This window comes from Glandiceps talaboti, chromosome 9 (assembly GCF_964340395.1).
Source record: "Glandiceps talaboti chromosome 9, keGlaTala1.1, whole genome shotgun sequence".
NCBI classification, from domain to species: Eukaryota; Metazoa; Hemichordata; class Enteropneusta; family Spengelidae; genus Glandiceps; species Glandiceps talaboti.
In genome coordinates, this window is record NC_135557.1 from 19,168,190 (window position 1) to 19,189,426 (window position 21,237).

The 21,237-nt window shown below is 35.4% G+C and overlaps 1 protein-coding gene across 1 annotated transcript in view; it reads right to left on the reverse strand.

The window, feature by feature from the left end:
- Window positions 1–21,237, reverse strand: part of LOC144439648 (C2 domain-containing protein 2-like) — a 90,206-nt gene that overhangs the window by 42,221 nt on the left and 26,748 nt on the right. The window contains exons 2-12 of the mRNA XM_078128882.1: window positions 19,428–19,523; window positions 18,514–18,633; window positions 17,530–17,541; window positions 10,767–10,871; window positions 10,204–10,356; window positions 8,789–8,818; window positions 7,409–7,499; window positions 6,348–6,495; window positions 5,763–5,827; window positions 1,306–1,433; window positions 98–314 (exon numbers count right to left, since the gene is read on the reverse strand). Of these exons, the coding sequence (XP_077985008.1) occupies window positions 98–314; window positions 1,306–1,433; window positions 5,763–5,827; window positions 6,348–6,495; window positions 7,409–7,499; window positions 8,789–8,818; window positions 10,204–10,356; window positions 10,767–10,871; window positions 17,530–17,541; window positions 18,514–18,633; window positions 19,428–19,523 (1,165 nt within the window). The remainder of the gene's footprint in view (window positions 1–97; window positions 315–1,305; window positions 1,434–5,762; window positions 5,828–6,347; window positions 6,496–7,408; window positions 7,500–8,788; window positions 8,819–10,203; window positions 10,357–10,766; window positions 10,872–17,529; window positions 17,542–18,513; window positions 18,634–19,427; window positions 19,524–21,237) is intronic.

Here is a 21,237-nt window from a genome sequence, read left to right on the forward strand (position 1 = left end):
GAGTATTCCCAGATAGAGAAAGAGTGGTGTTTTTACTGGGAAGGCTGAGGAGTGAATTTATCATGGAAACTCAGCCTACCATGAAGAGACAGCCTACCATTTAGAGAGGGCCCACCTATCTTCCGTTCCGGCTGCAACTTTGGGCGAGCTGTTGTGGTGGTTACCGTGGTGATGACAGTCCCTGTGGGGGTTACTGTTCTTTCAGTTTCAACTTTCTTGGTTGGCGTACCTGGGTATTTAGAACGTAAAGGAGAGGGCTGGGAGTGCATCTGATTGGCCACTGCTTGAGCTTCGGCAGGTTCCATGAACAAGAACTGTATCAAAAAACCAAAAAGAAATATATTTGATTACAACTAAACACACATTTGAATATTATCTATTGTACATCGTCAGCTTTTCACACTTCCTTCGTTGGTAAATACAAAATGGGGAGGTTGAAACTGAGCATTAGACAGAATCTTATAAAGTGACCATATGGATGAGGATTGGGTATTTCTTTTGGATTTTTAATTTATAAAACAATTTTATCATGGCTTCCTACTTGAAAATTCAACATGAAACAACATCGACCATGTCTGTATTTGAAACTCGAATGGACAATACATTGCAAAAACCTAAAAAATGTGTAAAACGTTTGTTATTGTACATACATACAATAACAACGATTTTTCACATTCATTAATCTTTCGTACGTTATTGAGTTACAAACAAGGACTTAGCATTTGTTGTTTCACATTGACTTTTCAAGTAGGAAGCCATCATGATAAAATCATTTTATGAACTAAAATTTCAAAACAAATACCAATCCTCATCCATACGGCTACTGTATGCAGTCTTCACAAGCATTGAACCCTTTCATGAGTGAGGGCACTAACACAACTCAGTACAGGATGTCAAATTAAATGTTTTCAAATTACATTGTCATGTGCTGTATTCAACATTTTATTGACTGTCAGGAGCAGTAAGTCTTGTGCTAAAATTATTTTCCGCCTGGGCACCATGCGAGCCATCGTTAACACCAGACAGTGGGCTAGAAAGTTGAAAATATATTCCGTCATTCTACCTAACTCACTTCTGAATCACTACCTGTCTCCCTTCATTCTTCTCTTTATGCCATTTCTTTTGCTACTTGCCTCCCTCTGTTCAGCCTAACCTGCCATTCCTTGTGCTACTTGCCTCCCTCTGTTTTGCCCAACCTGCTATTCCCTTTATGACCTGCCTCCCTCTCTTCTGCCCAGCCTGCCATTCCCTTTACTACTTGCCTCCCTCTGTTTTGCTTAACCTGCTATTTCCTTTGCTACCCACCTCTATGGTTATAGATCCAGTCACATTCTTGTCCAGGCTGGATCTTCCTTGAAGTGGTATAATCTGTCTGGTACTTGGATTGCGACGCAGTGATTCCAACGACACGACAGCCGTCCCAAGGAATTGGTCTGTAACATACCATACAATCATCATTTATAACATCACTTTTAATATAGTATTTTCTAGTATGGGCTTGGGTAACTTAAACAGTATGCTAACACTGCTTAAGCACACCTGGACAACAGTTGCACCTGGACAACAGTTGACAGTCAAACAGTAATTCTGCAATGAAAACTGATAACATTACATTGTACATGTACATCTCTAACCATTCCGTCAACAAATCACTCTGTTTAAAGGAGCACAAGCCAAGTTGATGCATAATTTTTGCAGTAGATTAAAAGATGTCAGTTATATTCTAATTACTATATTCATCCATCACTTGCTATTGGCTGAACTAAAACCTGGTATGTACAAATAATATGTAAATTTATTGGCTGAACTAAAACCTGGTATGTACAAATAATATGTAAATATATTGGCTGAACTAAAACCTGGTATGTACAAATAATATGTAAATTTATTGGCTGAACTAAAACCTGGTATGTACAAATAATATGTAAATTTATTGGCTGAACTAAAACCTGGTATGTACATTAATAATATGTAAATTTATTGGCTGAACTAAAACCTGGTATGTACAAATAATATGTAAATTTATTGGCTGAACTAACACCTGGTATTTATGAATAATATGTAAATGATTTGATGACATAATTCAAAATGCATACTAAAGAGTTGAGGAAACAGCTATTCTATCAAGTATACAAACAATGCCAGAATATAATGTCAGTGATATAAAAGGAATTCATCAGCATTTACATCATTATGATGAAGATACATCTGTGCAGATCAATAGTTACGAATAAATTAAAACTTTGTACTGCACCAAAATATTTGGATAAATCCTAGCTTGCGACCTGAGAACGTGTGACTTCACATTCCTGGAGAAGACCTGGGGACTAAGATTATAGGATATATCCAACTATTTTGGTAAAGTACAAAGTTTAATTTATTTGTAACATTTACATCATACTATAGTTCAATGACGGCTTTATGCAAGTGTTTTAACCTGGATTAAATTGTTTGTAAACTTAGCTTGTGCTACTTGAATGTATTGTACTGTTTGTTGATGATTCTTTGCCAAATTGTAGCATACACAACAACAATACATGAACACTTATACTACAAAGCTCAAATATCACATTATGTGGTTTTTAAAAATGTTTCTATGTAACAAAGGTGAATTGTTACGCTCATATATTTAACAATATTTCCATGGTAACTAAGGTGAATGGTCAAATCTGTAGTTGTGTGGACGCAGACAAAATGACATGCTATGGCAAGAAGTGCGCCATGTTTACACTGCATGCATCGTGATAACAAACTTGGGGAACAAATATCACAAGAAGTGTACCACAATATGTTACATACAAAATTAAATGGGTAATGTCACTATTGTAAAATCATATAATCAGGGAAGGGAAGATATTACTCTTTTTATGCTAGCATCGTGTTTTCATGATAAGAGGGAGTTCCTATGAACACTTGTTGTGTACATTTCATGATATCAAGCACACTGTGATTAGGAACTTTCAATATACACTGACTGCGTACATAGACACAATGTGATTATACAACCAATGAACACTTATTTTGTACATTTCATGATATCAGACACACTGTGATTAGGGACTTTCAATATACCCTAATTACGTACATAGACACAATGTGATTATATGTACTGGGTTCCAATGAATACCAATTTTGTACATTTCATGATACCAGCATTGTATTGACCTCTTATGGCACAACATCACTGTACGCATCTTCAACTCCCTGGAAGGCATAAATCCATTGCAGCCTCTGTAAGTGCATGGGTTAAACCCTTCACATATAAATCTCTATCCTACCAGGTCCCCAATTATACAGCTGGGTTAACTGGAGACAATCATGGTTCAAATTTTGCCAAACATTTCTAGCAACTCAGAAACAAATGGCAGTGGAGAGACTTGGACCAGCAACATACAGATCTGAGATGGCCATTCTAATAACATGATCGACGAGACTCTATGATAACAGAGTATGCAATCTGTAATGAAATGTTAGCATATGTACAGGGAATTGTAGTCAGGGTGTCTGATATCTGATATCATGAAACAGGACACTAGCATACAAAGAATACTAACAACAACATCAATGGGTGTCTGACACACAACTTGCCATAAGTAGTGGTTCTTTTCCGAATGTAAAGTTTAGTACGAAGTCTTTCCAGCAAGTCCAAAGAGACTGTCGTCTGGCCAAGGAAATTGTCTACAAGGGATGCATGTATGCCGATAGAGATAGGACATGGAAGTTGATAATTAAAAGGCAGAACTGAAGTGTAGTTGGCTCTCTAATAAATGCACTTGGAATAGGTAAAATCTGGTAAAACTGTTGCTTGCATCTAAACAGTGAATTTGGATTTTTTGACAGACAGCATTTACTATTTAGTAAAGTGTAAATTTGACTTTTTATCAGCAAAAATAAAAAAGGATAAACAAAGTACAAACAGAAGGAAAACTACTACATATTCAAATGAAACTTCACAAAATACCAGATATGCAAATGATGCACCATCTGACACCAGATATGCAAATGAAGCACCATCTGACACCAGATATGCAAATGACGTAGTAACTGATACCAGTTATGCAAATGATGCAGTAACTGACACCAGTTATGCAAATGATGCAGTAACTGACACCAGGAATAAAAATGAAGCAGTAACTGACACTAGGTATGAAAATGAAGCAGCAACTGACACTAGATATGCAAATGATACACCAAATGATATCAAAGATGCACATGATGCACCAACTGACGATACCACTGAATGCTATCTGCCAGAAAATCCATTTCTTACCAAAAACAAGTAAACACATGATATAAAACAACAGTTTTTCCTAGTTTATAGTATCCATAATACATTCATGACAGTTCCAGCCACACTTTCTAGTTCTCCTCTAAGACATAGGAACAGGGTACAGGTATAGAGTGGAGAGTGAAAGAACTACATGTATGCAATAATCATTCATTTCAACCCTCTACCAACGTTGGTGGAGGGTCTATGATTTCAATGACAATTTAATCTATTCACTGAAGTTCTGATAGTGACATCAATCAGTTTTACTATGAAATGAGTACACAATGTTAGGAAGGAAAGACTAGGAAAGAGATGGGAAGAGTATGGAAAGAGGATAAATCCATGCGAGGAGGAGGGGGGGGGCGGGAGTGCTGTGATACGGACTCGGACAATAATAGATCATGTTCAGACTCTAACAAAACTATGCCACAAATTTTTATCTATGACTGGATGGGTTTCTATTTCCTCGTTAACAACCTCATTTAACTATAGTAACATGATTGGTATGCTGTTTCACTGTGTAGGGACTAATTGACATATTACTAAAACAATAGGTTTGCCATTTATGGTTGCTATTTTTTTAAAAGAACTCAATTTCGATGGAAAAAAATTCACATATGACAGTAAACAGGATCTTGAGTACAAGATGCACAAATGCCTAGTGCATTTTTAGTGTGTTATTTACAAATCACCATGACAACAAACTGGATCTAATAGAAATGACTTACAGCACAGGAAATTCTTAGTAAACAGGAAGGCTGTGACGTTGTGATAGACAATCTATTACACATAATACTGTTGGTTTTTATACAGCATTTTCCCACTCTGTGCTCAAAAGCATTTTACAATTATTACCCCTACCATATATCTATTATGACATGCCATGTACTTTTCAAGCTGCACTAGCTGCAACTGAAACATCACTTTTTTTTACAAGATAGAATAATTTACTTTGAATATTGTACATTCTAAACAGAACAGTTTGATTTCTTTTTGCACAGCTGTACACATAATAATTAATACGGTACAATAATTCAACCAAATTAATTTGTGGGTCCTCACCCAAAAATCAGCATCCCCAATGAATCAGGATTCCAACATGTTGCTATACTGTTCTGGATACAATTGACCACTAATTAATATGTACAATTATCCACTTTAAAAACAATAGGAATAGTTTTGAGATGTTTTGCCACTGAGGGCGGTATGATACTCAAGACCAGTCAACATTCCAATGATTACATAGCCCATGAAGAGATTCCCTGATCTCTAACTGAATATGTTACCAGTTTCTAAGGTGTTACTGCTTTCTGAAAAGGTGTTACTACTCTCTGACAGTGGTTACTGGTTTCTAAGGTGTTACTACTCTCTCTCTCTCTCTCTCTTAACTCATGGAAATGAATGAGAAATATATGACAATGTTTGACACCTGTGAAAATTAACCACTTTACTCTTTAAAAAAACGATAATTTTCCACATCAATGCTACTTACCGTTAGGTGGTTTGTCTCGGTCTAACACAGTGAATTTAATGACACTGGTACTGTTACTTAGGTCACTGTAATCAAAGTAACAAAGTGTGGTTACAAGTCATGGATTTTATCTATGTCTTTTAGACTCTATAAAGAGCTTTACTCCTATCCTGTAACATGTTATTTGCTTCAGAAATTAACTTTTTGCTGTTACTTTTTCGAAAATTATGAAAAGAAATTGATTTTGATCATGCACACTATGTCCAGTGTGGGCATGTACATGCAGGATGTAACTGCATATAAACTGAAAAGGAGCGATATGATTGGATGCAACGACATTTTGTTGCAGAACAGGAATCACACAGTTCTCTTCAGTCATTTGTGGATAGGGATGAGAAGAGCGCCCTCAACGGCTGATCTTTCAGAGTAAGTTCAAGCATCCACTTAACTCAATACAACAAATACTGACTATTTGAATGTTTTTCAACGTCCATTCATATGATCAACAACCCATAGTAAAAGTCTACATAATGAGACGACAAAAGAAATTTGACGATTAGTAAAAATATCCCAGAATATTCAAAATGAAACATCACAATAACTCACAATAGAAAGTGTTCGTCCCAGAATGGATTGGCAGTATTTCTAACCATTCCTGTTTTGTGTTTCTGAGCTGGTGTATCCATGTCAACGGTACAGTATGGTTCACCACAGTTCAGTTCATTTCCACCAGCTAATCCATTAGCTTTGATCACTGAAATACAAGCATGATAAAAACAAAAACAAAAAAAATGTACGATTTTAGAGTAACTATCTATATATTACTAATGAAAAATTCTAGTAACAGAATCAAAGAAGTGAATCTCAAATTTTCACTGGCGTTATCAGCATTGTCGGGGGTGTAACAATGTGGGATGTGCTTCCGAAGTTTTTTGACTCTGTGAGTAGAAATTTTCATTAGTAATTATGAATCCAGAGTCTATGAACATTCAGTCTTGTTCCTAGCTATCATTGTCAAATACCCAAGAAAATATGAGTCACTGACTTAAGGGGCTTTGTCAATACGAGTCTGTTGACTTGGAGTGACAAAGCCCCTTAGGTCTCAAGTAGAAAGCAGGAGAAAAAAAAAAGGAAAAATAATGAAAATTTGAATGAGGACTCCGAGTTAAAGCACACAGAACAATGGACATAAGATAGAGGCACACTGTGATATAGAATGACATTCACAAGCCATTAGCGGTCCAAGTGCAACAAACCCGCGGGCTTGCCTGGCGAAAACGGGTGTCATAAAAGTTGTTTGCATCTCTAAAGCTGTTTGTAGCGTTACTTATAATAGCCTAATAAATTGATAACAACTGATATAAGACGGAGATAAGGTTTGCCTCAATTGCAGTCCATGCAGACGGCCGAATAGAGGTTTTACAGCTGTTTACTTGTGTTATGTAAGAGCCCATCATCACATGTGTAAATATTGGTACTCTTTGATAACAAGTCAACCTGCTTGGCTAATGGCTTGTCCCAGTAATGGAATGACTAGCATACAAATTCCATATTTTTTGTTTGAACATGTTTAACTTGCACATGAATACATTGAAATCAAAGAATTTGTATCATGTAATAATACCATCAGAACAAAGGACAATTTTTTAAAATAAATTTACACGAACCTTTCACCAGCAGTCTTCGTTCATGAGCACGGGGTGGCTTATTCGGAGCTGCTGCCTGAAATGAGGCGGACGTTTTCCGGGACATGTTTGCCTGTGAAGTAAAACAAATACAAATCAGATAAAACAAAACAAATTATGCCAGAAAAACAGTTTTTCAAACCTATACAACTTACACACATTTTGTCCTACACATTATTCTTTTAGTGATAATTATAGTGATTCTCCTGCAGTAGCCCTGTCATGAGTAAACTAACACTAAACAAACTGTTATTTATATTGCATAAAACATGGTCTACTGAATGAATGAAAAACTATTTTCTGCTGTCATGTTCAGTGTAAAGGAATTGAACAGCGCCATCTAGTGGTCATACATAATAAAACGAAAGATGTCAAACTCCAGATGTGAGGGCGCCACCTAGTGGCCAACATACCAAAAACAAAAGATGACATGACTAAAGCTCCCAAATTCCTACAGAAACACAGTACATTTCACATGCTTTTGATTGTGACTATGAGACTGAATTTTGAAGGTGTTACAAAGACATTCCAAACATTACTGTGCATTACAAGAAATTCACAGTTACATGTAGAACTAGAAGTCGTGTGTGTGGTTACAAATTGCACATGATGCATTTCATCACAATGACAAAGAGTAAGATATCACCCCTTCACTCCCCACAATCAAGTACAATGGACAAACATACCAATAGCAGATCATAGGAACATACCAACAGTCAACAAGAGTAGGGGTGACTTAGTGAGAATTGATGTGAAAAGATACAACAAGCAATAAGAAGGGTGATGGAGTGTACACATTTGTATTTCTGGATGTCTTTTTCAAAAGAGGGCTTTCCGAACATCTGTGAACATATTGAGAGTATAATTGCAGTCATTGAGCTAATCTGATGGGTTAGATGAGGTCTCTGGGTCTGTCAACATGATTATTTACATGTAGGGCCTGACAGTAAGATATGTATGCCATATTCCGGTTTATCAGAGAGATGAAAAGATTTCTTCATTTGGCCACTAGGAGTGCTGTTTACAAGTCGTTTTATGGCCGAAGGTGTGAGCCAAAATAATTGGGGGTAAACGAGGGTATTGTTGTGTAAAAAACACCAGGCACGCAGTCTGATCTAAGTTCTTATGCACATATTTTGTTCATATCTTCATGCATCACCCTACGATCAGCAGCCACAACCAGATTCTAGCCCTCACTTTGCCAAATCTGAGGTGCCCTCTTGTGATCCTTAAAATGATCGAAACTTCTGTAACCGGAATACAGCGTATTGTGTGACAATCATTACAATTACAGTGCAATGAGATAAGAACAGCAGATATAATGCATGGTTATGACTGTTATGGTTATTAGCAAAGCCATACCTGTAGAAATGGCCGTCGTGTTATGACTTTCTATGGGTGTATTGATGCATATGAATTCAGAACAAAAAAATTAAGTAGTTTACAAGAGAACAATGCAAATGAATGAGATATAGAATTGAAGATACACCAAGAGGAGAAAAAAAATAAAAAATGTTCAGAGAAAAACAGAAACAGAAAAATTAACAGAAAAATAGTTAACACAAAAATAAATCTCAAGGATTTAGTTTCAAGACATCTGATATTTTGAGTCTAAAGACAACTTGAGTTATAATTACTCAAGAACCACTTTCCAATTACCCTAGCATTGAGTTATATTAGTGCTAACTCTGGAATGACACAAACTGACAGACAGTCACATTTGGGGAGTCTGGCTTATCCCTTATTATTTATGACATCTGTGTGACCTGCGATCTTTGCATCTGTGTGTTTGAGGTAGTACGCCATAAAAAAAATAGTACCTCAGAATCATAACGTGAAACTTAGCTCCCCTTGGTAGCCAAGAAATGTATGCTCTTGGGACTTGGAAGAGGTATTGTGGGAATTTTGAACACAACAGTGACAACATGTGTACATTTCAATTTAAATCTAACACCTACACTTTACTACTCTGGTGGCACACATGGGTCATGAAGTTAACCATTAGAGACACAAATGGGTTAGACCCCCTAAGACAAGTAATGTTTGTATAAGCATACAATAATTGGCCACTACTCATCTCTTGTCCTAAGAGTAGGGAACAATCCATTGTTTAAATTTGGTGAGAAAGCGGCTCAAAAGAACAAGGTAAAGACTTACCACTCACAAGGTAATAACTTACCACTCACAACGTAATAACTTACTGACAAAACAATGACTTATCACTATAGTGCTGCAGTCGAATGTTTTTTAAGTGCGGGATTTAGTTTAGCTGAATATGTTCACAAGCTTTTTGGAAATATGTTACCAAGAATATTTTACAAATTGTCATATTTCTATAACAGCTGTTGTGATGCATCAACAATACTTGCACTGAATAGAGTATTAAGCTGAGCAAAGAAGTTATGTACAAGTAGTGTCTACTTTCTCCTTGCACTGCTTGCCAAATTAAAGTGTGTCTGACATATCCTAAATTGCCATTCAGTGTTTTTGTTAAGGCAAGTATTAAAGTAAGTAAAGTCTACCAGGTTCCCCAATATTTTTACCAGGGTACCAAACAAAATTCAGGTAGATTGTATGGGAAACTATGTCGTCACGTCAGTGCAGTAAGGTCGTATCTGCTGTACAATTACATGGCAGATACGACCTTACTGCACTGGTATGACGATATATATTTTACTCCTTGTCCCCATTCTGTTACCGGGGTTCCCCAACCTTAGCAAAAACACTGCCATAAATCCACATACAGTATAGTACATGTAAATGAGACAAATACTTACCACTGGTTGAAATGATGAACTGGTTTGATAACTTGATGAGGACATGATAACATCTTTTGGCAGGTTCTTTGCACACAGTGTGTATGTAGTGATAGAGTTCATGATTGCATTACGGACAATGTCTTCCACAATAGTCATATCCACTACATCGTCCTGTTGACAAATAAATTAAGATATCCTTCAACTGTCAGTAAAACATACTATTAGTTATAATATATTACTATAATTAGCATTTGTATCACAAACAATGCTTCTAATTTCTTACTAGCAACGTTTCTCCTATTCAGTTCGACAGGCTTTGTCACAAAGTTATCTTACAGACTTTAGTTATAGTTATACATGTGATATCATTCAAACTTGGCACAAAGCCAAGTCAGCAGAGTCTGCACAGACATCATTTTGTCTTTAATTTCTGTTGGTTTGTCTGTGAATATCTGTAAAGAAAGTGTCGCAAAAAATGTACAATGCCAACTTCAGGACAGCATTTTCTTTACTACAAGAATGTTTCGTTTTTTGTTTTTTTTTCATATTAACTAAATAATGAGAAACTGGGATGTTATTACCATGGCAGCGTTTTGTGGTTTGACAGTGAGTTTCAGTTCTGGTTTTCCATCAAACATGGCAGTTACGTGTACTTCTTCAGTTATACAGGCCACTTTACATTGCACCTAGAGGAAAGACAATGAACAAACAAACAAACAAACAAGGTGTCAAAGGTCATGTATTGATAAGTGTACTTCTTCATTTATACCATGATAGATCTTTGAGAGGACACTTCATGGACTATGGTTGTACAACCCACTTTAGAGTGCACCTAGAGGAAAGACAATGAACAAATTAAACAAACACACAAGATGTCAAAGGTCACATCTATCTAAGGTGATAGTAGGAATGAAAGTGTAGGACCATGAACACCAAATAGACAGATACCAGTAACCATGGTTTGTAATGAGTCAAGACATGCTGGTTCCTAATGGTAAAAAACGACCATGTCACAACGCTTACAAGTACACGTTTCGCAAAAATTGCGTAAACAAAGACAGTAGGTTACCATGGAAATGAGAACAAGTGGAACAGTTTTATGTTTGTGATTCATTTTGATTATGTTGTATTTTCTTGTCATACAAAATTCTAAATAAAATACCTACAGTAAGGCTTGAAAGAGTTTGGTATTTGAATTGCGTATATGAGAAGTGATATTACTTTGCCATATGTATTCAAATTTGTGGCAAAAACTTGAAAAAGCCTAACTCATCAGGTCTAAACTTGAATAGATATGATAAACAGGATATACACATTGTGAATTCATTTGGCTTTATCGTCTAGACATCAAGTCATTATCTATGCATATATACATATTGGACACAGGTGTCCGTTCGTGTACATGTATTTTATGAATTTCAATCATCTTACCAGTTATTCAAATACTACTAATTAATATGCAGAGAAAAAACTATGCCATATAATCCAATCATCTTATATTCAAATACTACTAATTTATATGTAGAGAAAAAACTAGGCTATATAATTCAATCATCTTATATTCAAATATAACTAATTTATATGCAGAGAAAATCTTCAGCTTAATACGTAGGTCTAAATGATGACCTGCAAGTGTATATTGTGTATTTAGTTTATCAATATCATCTAGACAGCTGAATTTTACACATACAGACATGAGATTGGTCTCACTTGGCATACAAATTTCATTTCATTCGATCATTAAAATTCTTCTTATTTAACCTGCACTAGCTGTAATCAACTGTAAAGTGTAATCAAGATACATCATGTTACTCCACCATCATCAGTCTCCACTCTGAGTGACAGGGGTTGACCAATGTGTGAGGGCGCCCTGTCAAGGCGTACCTTACAGACTACATGTATAGCTGTAACCAGAGTACTGTTTTTTCAGTCAAACAACCAACAATATATTCACTGAAAATTCTTTTAAATACCAATAAATAGACATTGTTAATTAGAGGTCTATTTTACATTGTATCTATATATGTAGTATAGTTTAGTTGAAATTGTCATTCATTGTGGAAGCTGATTTTTAGGTGACTATAGACCCCAAAAAATCAATTTGGATATATTGCACCGTACTATGTGTGTACTGCTACACAAACATATAGCATGTTTTGATATATTTCATGTTATCATTAAAGCGCAACAAATTAATATTCGACGAAAAACCTCCAATGCAGATAATTAGGTTTTAGTTGTGTGATTAGCTCAACTACATGGCTTAGACACCTGAACTCTATGCATGAGACAAAAGTGTCTGTCCACATGCATTTTAAACATCCATAATGTATATTCGTAACTGCTAATTAATATGCAAAGGAATTACCCTAGATTATCAAATCTTTGTTTTGTGTACATGGCTTAGACAGCTCAATTTTATGCATACAGAAACATGTACATGTACATGAGACACAGGTTTCTGTTGACATGCGTTTCGGTGCAATACTCCACTGAATATTCAAATACAACTAATTAATATGCAAAGAAATAGCCCTAAATAATCAAAAGTGAGTTTTGTATACATGATAAGCAGCACATGTACATTGTGTATTCAGTTCAACTACATGTACATTGTACATGGCTTAGATGGTAGGCTTAGATGGCAGAAATAATACTGCAGGCATACAGACACATCGGAAGCAGGTGTCTCATTACATGAATAGCACCTCACATTCAAAGATTAACCAATTATAAATGCAATGCAGTGTATCTGATAATCAACTGTTCTAGACCTTGTATATTGATGAATACAAAGTACGTACAGTCTGACCTCTGTGTGTGGTTAACCACAAATGTAGTGTAATCTATACATAGACACGTGGCACACTGGAACAGGTATATATTACATAAACACTTTTCAAGATAAAATATACATGGTCCAATAAAGTTATATATAGCTGATGTTTCTGGAATAATCCATCAATTAGCTAAAGCCAAACACTACTGGAAGTGTGGGATTTTATGATTAGAATGGAATAAAGGTGATGTCAAGTATTCGCTGCAGTTAGAATCACTTCCAAAATGGAACAAAACAACCTAGATGATAGGGAATCAATCAAATTGCTTATTTTTACATATGTATGCAGTGTTCCCCAAATTCACAAACCCGTGCATCACATTATTTTCTAAATTTAAAATCAAATTTACTTCACACACATATCACATCAAAACACCCAACCAACAATCCTGCTTTCCCAGTCTCCAAATTATTACTACTAAATTACAGTGTCTGTAGGTGTATTATCCCAAAACCACCTGTGTGTAGTTGGAAAGGTGGTAATAAAGTTTTAACGTTGACTATGGACTTGTCGACTTTTTTTTTTTTTTTATCACATACAGGTTTGATTTTAATTTCAACACTGAACTATACATGGAGACAAAACTAACTGTTAGTGTTATGTATCAGTGCACATACTTTATAATTTATTTTCAAAACTATCCATTGAGACAAAACTAACATTTAGTGTGAGTGTGCATACTTCATATTTTCATATAATATATATATGCACACAAACGATACATACATTGCAGACACAAAACTCTCTGGTAGTCTGCACCTATTTACATGTATTTCCCAATACTAAATATCCAAACAAACTATCCATGGAGATAAAACTGTCTGTCAGCAAGTGTATTTTAATAGTTTCATTTTTCTTCTGTCTACAGATAATCAGGGTTAGACTGGCATGAAACACAAATACGAAACATATGGGGTGTCTACGTTAACTATTGAATTGAGAGAAATCAATTGAACAAACTAAGTCTGTATAGACATCATGTGGGTGAGTGTAACATATGTGTACATGTATGTTCAGGTCAAAAAAGGAGGCATGTCACAGTTGTGCCTACGTGGACAAAATATATTACATTAGGCAAAAAAAAGAAAGAAATGTTTCTGGTCAGTGTGCACATCACTTAAATACCCTGGTGTCGGTCTTTTGTGTGTGTGTGTGTGTGTGTGTGTGTGTGTGTGTGTGTGTGTGTGTGTGTGTGTGTGTGTGTGTGTTGTCCAGCCCATGCAGTCTGCAGATCCATGGGGAAACACAAAAATAACCCTTCCTACTTCACTGAAGACAACTGCAGAGCCAATCATGAACAAGCATTTGTTATGTTTTAGAAAGCTTTGAATAGCATAAATAACCAATTTAATTTTATAGATTTCCAACAGATTTCTAATGAATATTGTAAATCCCAAATTTCTCAATCGATACAATTTAAATTAACATTCTCCTATCCAACAGAGGATGATATCTATGAAATACTTGTGAAATAAATGTATAAGTAAAGTGTAATAACAGAAGTATGGATATGAGGACTCCCCAAATTATGGATATATGGGGACCCCCAAATTATGGATATATGAGGACTTCACAAATTATGGATATATGAGGACTCCCCAAATTATGGATATATGAGGACCCCCGTGGACATGAGGTATCCCAAAAAAGTATGGACATGGACTCCCCAAATTAAGGACATGATGACTACCAAAAAGTCATCAAATTTTGCTGACAATGTCCAACTTTACACTCTACTATAGTACTAATACTATTACATTATCATAGACATATGTGGTCCCGTCAATCTTGAGTTTATCAAACGATAGAAAGGCTCTTTTATTCTGTTCGCGTGCCGTTACTAAGTGACGACCAAGTTTACGTCTGACGTCTCTCACTCTCTTAGTAAAATCCTCTGTAATTTTAAAGCCTGTGCCCTTCAAGTTCTTAGCAGCTTCGAAAACACACCTCCGTTGCTGGAAACGTGTAAACTTGGCAATTATTGGCTGTGGACGCGTGCGAGCATTTGACAGTCGGTGTACCCGATCGAATTCAATAGTATCACCATCGATACCAAGTTTGTTTGTGATAAGAGATTTCACCTTTGTTTCTGTTTGTTCCCAGGTTTCGTTTTCATCTTGTTCCAAACCTTTGAATATTAAATTATCTCGTTTCATCTGGCTTTTCATGGCGTCTAGTTCGCTTGTTAAATTACTTATATGATCATTTAGGACCTTGTTTTCTTCGGCGAGACGGGCGGTATCCTCACGTGCATCTAAGAGTTCTTCTTTCACATTTCGTATGTCAGCTGCAAGATCGTCAATCTTTGTGTTTAGATCACCTGCCATTTTATCCATTTTTCTGCTCAGGTCACCTTTTAGGTTACGTAACTCGCGAATAACATCAGCAAGCTCATAATTCTCGTTATCCGACAGAGTATTCGAAGCAAACAGAGTAGTTTGTCTTGTTCGTCTTTTCTCCGGGTGTTGTTTACTGTTTTGGTTTGGACCCGGGTTTCTTTCCACATCTCCTGACATCAAAATCATACTAATTAGGGCTAACCTTAGAATTAGACTCATCCCATTACCGTTGACATGTAGTCCACAATGCACTTTGCCTGTTGCACTGGTAGGGTGGTTGAATGTACCAATTCTTGTCCTCCATACTTCAATAGAGATACCCATGACCTAAATTTCCCTCAAGGGGGTACAGGTATACTTTGTGGTTATCACACTCTGCAAATTTGCAGTGTCCTCCGTTGTAATTCATCAAAATTCGTAAAAGTTTCGGAGCGCGGTTAGCCAGTATGCGTTCCAATCGACGCCCTGTATTACTTATGTCATCTCGAAAGGTTGACACTCTCAGAAAACTTAGTAGATATATATTTTATGCCACTAAACTTAGAAAAGATAATACTAGAATCTCTGAAACTCAAACGGCCTGATGTTGTCTGGTGATCCGTTCATTTTTGTATATTTAAAGTTTGTATTTTTTGGCCGGTGGCCAACAATACTGAATAAACCATTGATTGATTGATACTAATACTATTGACAAAATCCATGTTGGATTTACATGTATTTATGGTGTAAAGATATAATCAACACATTTTGGTAGAAGCAATGTCACACACACACACACACACACAAACTTCAAAGGTTTTATGTACACCACATTACGATGAGATTGGTTTTACCATTTCTTCTAAAACACTACATTATACAAATACAAGGAGAAATATGACAACAGGACACAGTTTTACAATTGATAATAAATAATAACACCTTATGATAACTGTGTTTACTATGATAACTGGTAACGGTTCTAACATTCATGTAAACTAACACTTTGCGGTAACTATGTGTACTATGACGCAGTACAGTGCTACCATTACTAGTTGTAAAATAACACATCATAACTTTAACTTTGAGTGATAATGGGGAACAGTTCCACAATTTGTTGTAAATTGACACATGACAACTACATCTATCACTACATAATGGGACATAGTGCTATGATTTGTTGTAAAATGACACATGACAACTACATGTACGTGTACCATGATAACGGGATACACTGTGTGCTATTTGTAGCTAGACAGAACAAAGAGAGTACGACAAAAGCATGGGGTGTAATACATCAGAGTTCGGTCATTGCTATGACAAAAGATTGACATGTACAACATAGTTTGGCAACTAGAGGCGATATTTGAAAGCATGACATTTTAATAAGGACTTTTGGCCAAAAATGTTAATTTTCTTTAATCTCATGCCCTCGTTAAACACTTCTTCATAAAAAAAAAACAGTTTCAAAGTGGATATCTGGCGTCTGGAATATTACTACACATTCTGAAGTATTACAAGTGAAGACAAACATAAATTTACAACAAAAATGACAATGTAGATGGTGTCAATGTTTGACGTGGCGTAACTATGCAGTTGACAATTTTCTAGTTCAATCTTGTTTTCTCTGTTTTGCTTTCACTAACTATTAAAATGGTGGTAGTAGTAGCACTGGATATGAAATATTCATGTGTTGTCATCTACCTTCTTAAAAACATGAATGGCACATATTTTTACGATAATGCCTCATACTAAATGCATTTAAATTTAAATTGCAAGGAAATTCAAAAAGCAAAAATGATTTTGAGTAGTAATGATAGAACTATTTGAAAAAAACGCATTTTTATAAAGTTAACATAAATGTCCTTGCAGCTAGTCAAGACAAAACTATTTTTCTTTCCTTTCCTTCTATCCTTTTTCTGCTAAATCGTTCAGCTTTTGTGTTCTTTTTCCCTTGAGTTTTTCTTTCTATTTTTGGCAAAATGAGCAAAGCAAAACTTTGGAAAATGGTCAACTGGATGTGCAACATGCTACACACTGGGTGAGTGAGATGTGATGAAAAAAAAAATTAAGATGTGATGAAAAAACAAAATTCAAACAAAATTTTCTTGAACCAAAAAAATACTTGCACATATTGAAGGGTGACATCAAAACAACAACAAAATACTCAATACGTGTTAACAAACCTGCATTCTAATCTGTATCCATGGAAATATGCAAATGAGTAAACAAGGCAAGAAATATTAAATCATTACAGGGTGAGGTAAGTGGCAACAAACACTCACTCAGGTGAAAGTTCAAAGGTGAAGGAGCAAATAAATTCATTGTGCAAATCAAATCAGGATGCTGGCAATTGCATAAAGAAATGTGAATAAATTTTTTTTTAGAAATATATCATGCATTCAACTGCGTGAAACTAAGTTTTCACTTCTTGTGGAAGAAAACGTCCATATTTTTTTTATATTTTGACCACTGGATTATTTTGAACACAAACCTCAATATATATTTGGAACATATTTGAAATTATTATGTCTCTTAATCTTCATAACCTTTCCTAATTGTAAAATAAAACTATCTGTGACACTGTGATAATATTTCAATACCATTCACAATATATTGCAATGTATTTGCAATTATTGTGCATTCTGCTTCTCACAAAATTTCAATTTCTAAAAAATGATTATTTTATGAAAGTATTTGGGATTTTTAGCAATTGTACATCTCAGTGATTGCAGGCTACATAACGTCAAACAGGAGCTATTCTCTATACCTACCAATACATCTATTAAAACATGATTTCATGAACATTTCCAGCAATTTTATTGGGATCATATGAGGAGAAAGTATAGACCCATGTCCACTCACATTTGATGTTACAAATAAAATGCATGTTGGTGATTTTCCACTGATTCCTGTCATTACCCAGTACACCCTCTGAACCCAACAAATTTGGTGGTCACCATTTGTTTTGGTACATACTTTTAACAACTATTCATTCATTTTAAGTTCAGCATAGGTGTAAATTAACTCCAATAATTACCCTGGTATAAATGTGTACTTCAACAATTTCTTGCACGATTGATACGAAATCATCTGCATGGACAAAGTATAAATCTTAAGTCTTTGATGATCACATGTTCAATCACATGTGACTATCATGTGACACTCACCTGACCTGCAAGTTTTCCAACATGGACATCACATGTCGATAGTTTGACACTGGCTGATGTCTGTTGAGTTGCAAAAATAACAAAGACCACATTGCTGGTATCCACAAAGCAAGTTACCGTCTGAAAAAAAAAGTACAGGATATGAGATTTAGTGAGACTCATGAGGTATTCTGCTTGTACATGTATATATACCCAGAAGATGAAATTTGCATATATCATAATTTCATAACAATAATGGCTGTGCAGGAGTGTGAGCATGATTATTCATCTATTGACTTGTAGTGACATGGCTTCTCAGTCCTATTTACACAATGTGGCTTAATTTCAGATGAAAACATCATGTTGTTTTTTTGTGTTCATACCTACAATTTACATGGAGGGGACAAAAATGTACATGTACATGCAACAATTTGAAAATATTGTCAAAAGTGGATCGTAGACCAGTTTCCTTCGAATACAGCATCTGTGGCTGTGTAAATGGGAGAAAACGGAAAGATTCGAGTAATGACCAAAAAATGCAACAATTCGAAAAAGCACATACTAAAAAGTTTAAACCAAGTCGTTATGTTTGCGTACTTGCAACAGTATCATTTTCAAATTGTTTTGTCTTCAGTGTTTCTATGTATTTAGTCAAAACATATTTGCCAGCTGATTATGTAGACACATTGAGTTTCATACACATCAACACGGAAACGATAGTACTGAATTTAAGCAGTTTTCATTTGAAAATGTTGTCATTTAAATGCAGCCTTAACTCGCTCACATTTTCCTTGGCTGGATGAAGAAAAATATTGGGGACTAACATCTAATTAGTGTATCTATAATGTTTGGCTAATGGTGTCAATATTAGGACACCAACTCAGTAACAGTTACTGATATCATAAACACAGTCTGGATGAAAGGAAATGACTCACCAATGTGTCCCCTGGTCCTGCATCAGTTCTCATATCTGTTACTTTGGGTGGTAAACTGCCTGGTTTGATTCTGTCAAATGTTACTTGTACGGTACTCTGTAAAGAACCATAAAATAAAAATAAAGTATTAGGTTAAATTCACTATGCCAAAGTTAATATTTACATTAATCTGAAAGACAACAAATTTTATAAGTCTGACATTATATTTAATTGCCACAAATATGTGGGGTTTTTTATTTAAATATTCTGGTTGCAGCTAGTAAAACGTTAACTTTAAATACTTCAATCTATTTTATAATTTTTATTGCAAAAACATATATATTTACATATAACTGTGTATATATAAAGGGGTAATGAAACTTACACCCACCATGTCAAAAATGAGTTGTTTTTTATATATTTATTTATGTGCACTCTTGTACAAAATTTCTTAAATTCCTCAAATTGCAGTATTTTTTGTAATCTATACAGGAGGACGTCTAACATGTCATTCACACGTAGGGTGTATTGCACATGAATGTAGAATGTTGACATTGCGTAAAAAGTTACATTGCATTGATACCAAACACAGTGCCATGTCCTTCACGTAGATGTCATTCCACATATTTGTAGGGCGCCCTCTATAGATCATGTTGAGAAATGACCTTCCTTGGAACGGGTGAATTAATTTCTATTATGTACTACACAAACTCAAGATCACAAGACTAAAATAACAGATGGTTGTCAAGCCAACAAAATGTAATCTGTCCTTGGAACAGTCACGAAATAGATAATTATAGACTGTAGTCCATGAGACATTATTATACGAGATTTGGAAAAACAGAAAAGACAGATACTAGTACCAATTTGATTACTATTAATAGGATATCACATACACACAGACTGGGAAACAAGCATCCATATTGAAAACAGTGTGCCCGCTAAGCCAATTTGATGCACCACTGACACACACAATTTCTAGTGTCGCACCATAATTTGGTGTTCTCCTATCTCTTACTATGTGGTGACTCTCAAGAAATGCCAGTTTTTCTCATTTTGACTCACAACAAAATTTAGCTATCAATAGAGGGTACCCTGATTGGAAAGCATGTGTTTTAATAAAACATTGAGGCAGAGAAGTTCCAGTAAATCTAGTACATCAATATCACATTAGGATATATAATACACATATACGGGGTAAGCCTCCATATTGGAAAGTTTTCATAATGCTTAGAGGCAGCAAACTGTAATAGTTCAATTGCTCGTCCTCTGTATTTGATCAAAACACACTTTGAATTTAAAATAATCAGTCTGTTGGTGTATGAAATAAAAAATACCAGTCCAATGTAACTATATTTTACTGTCCTATTGAGACTTGTAACCATTAATATATGTGTATTCTCCAAAAATACTCTGATCCCATTATTAAACACTTCCATCAGTTCAGTTAAAAGGTACCAATAAATGATTGTTGCATGTGTTTGACCTGAATAGGTGAAGTTACCCATTATGTTTTTATAACCCTTGGACATAGCAACAATAACTATTTATTAGCATTGTGACCTTTGTTTACTTAAGATCACAATATATTTCATTGCTTAGGCAAGGCTCAAACTTAAAAATAGTCTCATGTCCACAGACCACCAATCCTTGTCATGGGGCTACCATAGTTTGCAGCTGGTAGCTCAGTCAGGCTGCCACTGATTATGTGATGAAGATGGAAGACTTTTTACATGAAAGTATTTTAATAACACACATATTTCCAATAGAGGAAATCTGTTTTCAGTTCAGGAATATGGGACTACAGGTTGTGGGCCAATTTTCGGAAATA